We start from the raw sequence: 5,060 nt of genomic DNA on the forward strand, positions 1-5,060 counted from the left end.
CCCTAATGGACCTTAACAAAAAATGGGGGCTGAGAAGAGGACATGCTTGGTGGGCTAAAAGGATGAAAACCATTTGGAAGAGTTGTGTAGCAGGTAAAGCTGGATTTTTGCTATGGAAGATTGCAATTGCTATCGGTTCGAGGCAAGCTGTTTAAACATCTCCTTGTCTCCCTTTGCCTTCTGTGTAACAAATTCCTAGAATTCGTGAGTCATCTATTGTGGCACTGTCCCATTGCATGTGAGGTGTGGTTCAAAGTAGAAAGGGCTATCCATGAGGCTAGAATCATGGCTAAATTCTATTTGGGTACAAATTGGAGGATGGTGCTATTGGGATGATGCCCGGTTACCATCGAGTTTGCTGGCTGCATGTTGGCCCTACGTCTACGCAATGATTCTCTTGGTGGTTTAGGACTCAGGAGTATCAGAACAACTTGGTCTTCAATCATAGGAAGGAGGGTGATGGCAAGGCTGTGGCAATAGCGATGCAGACCAAGGGCCCATCCTCAGAGACTTCGGATGGTGGGTCTTATCTCACAAGGCCTCAGTTGTCAGTAGAAACCTTCTTTTGGTTGATGTGCACATTAAATCGTGATATCTCATGTTGCGTGCAGCGAAGGCAGATAGCGTGTGGCTCATTTTGTATGCCAATTTATGTACTTGTCTTTTTAGGGCCCGACCAGCCCCTTAATACATCTGGCAATTTTGGAAAAAAAAAGGACAAGAAAATTGAATGTACTTGAATAATAAAATCTCAAGACGAAGGTAGAGCACCCATGCAACATAACAATCATATAAATTATGATAACCTCTTGGAAAAAAAATATGAGAAGCATTATGTTAGCTCTCAATTTTTTTGTATCTAATCATTTAAATACATGACCTATTTGAGAAACATGAAACCATTAGTGAAGTTGTCTATAAAAATAAGAAAAGAAGTACAATGATGGTTGCCCACTTTGACTTTAGACAGGTTGCCCACTTTGACTTTAGACATTTAGTACATGATAGCAAATAGACCTCTTTAATGAAATGTGGTGGAGTTGATGAAAAGGGTTTGTACCTTGACCAAAAGTGCACAAGTGAGTGGTCCATTCTTTCTTTCAAGTGCATTAGAATATGTAATTTAATATTGAAGCAAGCCCATTGATTGTAGGGATCTATAATGTGTTGGGTGAACCCCTCACTTTGCCTCTTCTTAGCACATTGCATATGTAGAGTCTATTGAAGCAAGCCCACAAATTAAGGGCGTTCAAAGTAGATGCACGATTTCACTTATGACTTAGCAAGCAAAATCATTTTCCTACATGTGTGTCCCTTATCTCAAGAAGATTATGGACTATTGTTGGGAAAGTTGATTTTTGCAAGGGACTATTAAATTTTAAATATTTGAAGATAAAGTTTCTTCTTTTGAGGACATACAGAGGACTTTTGAAGGTACCATTGGGGTGGAAATTGGTTTCTACTAATTATTCTCTTAGTCTTTTGTATAGTAATTTTCTTTGGACAACCCCCTTGTTCTCATCTTCAAAGTTTCACATGTGAAAGCTTCATTTCCACCATGAGAACACCATTCTTGAAATTATTTATCCACAAGGAATGCATGGAATTAAAGATGAGAATTTTTAAGTTTTAGACCAATAGGTCCTATATATGATGACACTTTTCCAATAACAATGCTTTCAACAAAGATATAAAATGGAGCTTTCTTGAGAATGGAGTCAAGGAAGATGTATTAGCAATTATTGTAGTGATAATATAGGAGGTATGGGCTTTGGACATGTAAAGCAAGTTGAATGTTTCAACAAGAATATGGAGAAGTCATGGGTGGTGGACTTTGGAGAGGCAAGGTAAGAAATACCATAACCTACTTGAATGGGATGGTACTCATGGTAGGCGCTTCCCCTTTAGAGCTTAAACTTGAATAAGCAAAAGTGAATGATTTTTCTTTCGCTTTGAAGATACTCATGTTGAAAGGAATCTCTGAATTGCAAACCTCCATTAGATGGGACTTTTCTCAAATCTTGTGGATCTATACAACTTCGCATACTTGTCGGGTGTGACTTGATAAACATCTAGAGATGATGGATTGAGGGGTGTGCCATAGGTTGTCGCATTGCTAGTCAATGATTTGCTAGGGTTCACACTTAATGATTTGCATTAGCGTAGCAACGCTTGTATAAAAGTTGAGAGTCCCATAATGGTATTTGCTGAGAATGTGTTTTGGTTGTGGCTGATTGGAAGTCGCATGAGGATGTTAGTAGGTGGCCAATTACGTTCTCATGAGATCGGGTACACATCTCACTGATGCAACCATGAGGTGTGCCATGTGAACGAAGGGTAGTGAGTGGTTGATGGCCTTAGAGGAGGTGAGTGCAAAGGGAGGAGCATACTTAGAGCTAGTTGAGGTACGTGGAGCATCACCCTCTCTTGGTTAACCGGCATTTCGAGCAATGTGTTATTTCTTATTTTGCACTCCCTTGCTTAACCGGCATTTCGAGCAATGTGTTATTTCTTATTTTGCACTCCCTTGCTATAGAAACATTCTAGTTTGTGTCTGACCTCACAACTACTCGAGGTTCTTCTAAGGGACAAAATAGAACTTCTAATCGAGGCACTTGTAGAGGGGACGAAATAGAACTTCTATGAAGCTCTTAGGTGGTGCTCCACGTTGAAGGTAGGTATCTATGGAGCAAATTTTCAAAGTCCAATCGAACTCACGCTTTTGTACTATTGAGCATAATAGTCAAACCTCACCCGTCCTCATCTCATATATGAAGCTTTTCAATCACCAAAATCCTAATCTCGTTCTCAAAGAAAATCTTTATTATTAATAAACAAAAAGACAAGCTTTTCAATCACTTGGGACAAGAGGGTTGCTTGAGGATGGGCCATAAAGCCAACCTTTTACTTAATCAATGAGAAGTTTTGGTATCTCTTGTGCTCTCATCAATGAGGAGCTTGCTGAGATGCTTTTTGCCTGAGAGACTAGGCAATTGTGTTAAAGCTTGGAGCCATAGCCAGCTCTACATTTCTTAGTTTGTGAGAGAAGGTTTGTAGAATCCAATGTTGTAAGTTCTAACCTTTCTTCCTCAAACAAGCCATTCTAGCCATCGCCATAGCCATAGCCAGAAGCACAGTGTTTCTCTCCTTTCTCTTCTTCTTCTTCCTTCCAAATTTCGAACCAGAAGCTTGCTCAGAAGCTTCCTTGCTTCCTGCATCGCACTGCCCCAGTTTTCTTCTTCCTCTCTGCTTTGAAAGCTTCTCACCGCCATAGCTCCACCATGACTGTCCTCGATGACTGGCCTCCCCTTGCTCCCATTCGCACCTCCTCCGGCACCTCTCGCGTCGGCTGCGAGACCTTCTCCCCTCACCTGCAGCAATCACCTTCCAGTAATCCCTCTCATCTCCCCAGCTCTCCCGACCCCCCTGTCCTCTCCCCGGCTCACACGCCCTCTCCCCCACAACCTCGGCCTCCCAAATGGCCCGACGTTTCCCCCCCAAGCACCTTTTCCCCCCCAAGCACCGCTTCGTCCACCAATATGGGCTTTTCTTCCGCACGCGCTCGCTTATTCTCTTGCTTCCCACCTAGAGCCGCTTCCGAGGCAGTATCAAAGTTTGGAATGAGTCCTGGAAGGGAGGGGAGGCGAGGCGCTTCAGAGGCCGCGTCAATGTTCCGATCTTTTCTCGGCTTTTCTGGCTCGATACAACAATCCGGTCCGATTGGGCATTCTGGTGCCATCCCCCATTCTGGTCCCCTTAATAAGATGGGTGCTGGGCCGACCATAGGTCATTCCGGGCAGCTGAAAGGCTACTCCGCAAGCAGCAAAGGTCACGCAGCGAATGCTTTTACGATGATTCCCCCAGACGTCGTCGGCAAGAAGAAGCCTCCTGGATACGAGTCCGATGAACCCACGTCGCCAGAGGTGACATGCTTGGGTCGTGTAAGGAGAAAGAAGCATTGCAAGACCTGGGACGCGCTCATCAAGGAGAACCATCGTCAAACGAAAAAACAAATGAAACGCCATATCGAGTCTCCGAGGAAATCTGATTTCATGCAATCGCTAAGAAAAGATAAGTTGATGGAGTCTCCAAAGCCATCACGGTGGAAGCATGCGTTAGGTGTAGGAGATGCAACGGAATCGGAAATTGCCGATTTGCACAGGAAATCGGACGCAGAGAATGCAGAGAATGAGGGTGTTGACCTAGGCCGTTTCAGTTCGGTTTGTGAATCATCCACTTCGGTTGAGCAGTCTTCGGCCAGGAAAGCTACGCCCTCAAGGTGGAAACATATGCTGGGTATAACAAATACAACGGAGTCACAAACCGTGGAACTGGACAGGCAATCTAAGGTGGAGAATTCTGAGGCTCACGAATACATCGATCTTGGCCGTTTCAGCTCGGCATGCTCATCAGATTGTGATATTGGTCCACTCTCAGCACCAAAAGCAGAGCTGCCACTAGAAAACAACCTTGATGCAGTGGATACGGGATCCGATTTTACATCTCGGGCGCCACCTACGGATTGCCTACTTCGTATGAGAAACAGCGGAAGGAGCAAGGGACACCATACTTTTGATGAACTTCAAGATTCGGCTTGGGAATTATTGCCTTCGACTGAAGAATCTTCTGTCGCCGACTTACATTGCAGGGACTCAACTATTTGGAAACGAAGAGGAACCCTTGAACTCTCAAGTCTAGAAATACATGATCGGACAGAAAACCGTCGTAGGAATCTTGCACAACGTTTGCGAGAGTAGCATCAAGGTTTTGTGGTCGTAATGACGACCATATCGTTGTAACGTAGGTATTTTGTCTATGGATGATCAATGAGAATCCGTTTGAAAATGTATACGGGCTTGCAATGGCGGTTTTTGTTGCAATTGCTAGTAGTTTAGCCAAACATTAGCGGATTTACTGATAGGAGTTCGAAAATCTGCGTTTGGAAGATGCCTAATACAACCTAGTAAATCCAAATCTTACTGGTAGGGGCGCATACAATATCTGCTGGCCTGAAGCATCGAAATGCAGGTAAGCATGGATCTACGAGATGTCATGTGTGT

At 43.8% G+C, this 5,060-nt stretch overlaps 1 protein-coding gene across 1 annotated transcript; it reads left to right on the forward strand.

Annotated features, from left to right (window-relative positions):
* Nucleotides 1-2,994: 2,994 nt before the first annotated feature.
* Nucleotides 2,995-4,798, forward strand: LOC147899977 (uncharacterized). Its single transcript, XM_087377404.1, has one exon. The coding sequence runs from the start codon at nucleotides 3,282-3,284 to the stop codon at nucleotides 4,755-4,757; it is 1,476 nt and encodes a 491-aa protein (XP_087233530.1). The 5' UTR covers nucleotides 2,995-3,281; the 3' UTR covers nucleotides 4,758-4,798.
* Nucleotides 4,799-5,060: the final 262 nt, after the last annotated feature.

This window comes from Dipteris shenzhenensis, chromosome 7 (genome assembly GCF_047967505.1).
Source record: "Dipteris shenzhenensis isolate YYH24624 ecotype China chromosome 7, Dip_SZ_1.0, whole genome shotgun sequence".
Taxonomy (NCBI): Eukaryota; Viridiplantae; Streptophyta; class Polypodiopsida; order Gleicheniales; family Dipteridaceae; genus Dipteris; species Dipteris shenzhenensis.

Excerpts from the sequence above, each read along its gene's own strand:
- LOC147899977 (XM_087377404.1), top strand. The coding sequence starts at position 3,282 with ATGACTGTCCTCGATGACTGGCCTCCCCTTGCTCCCATTCGCACCTCC.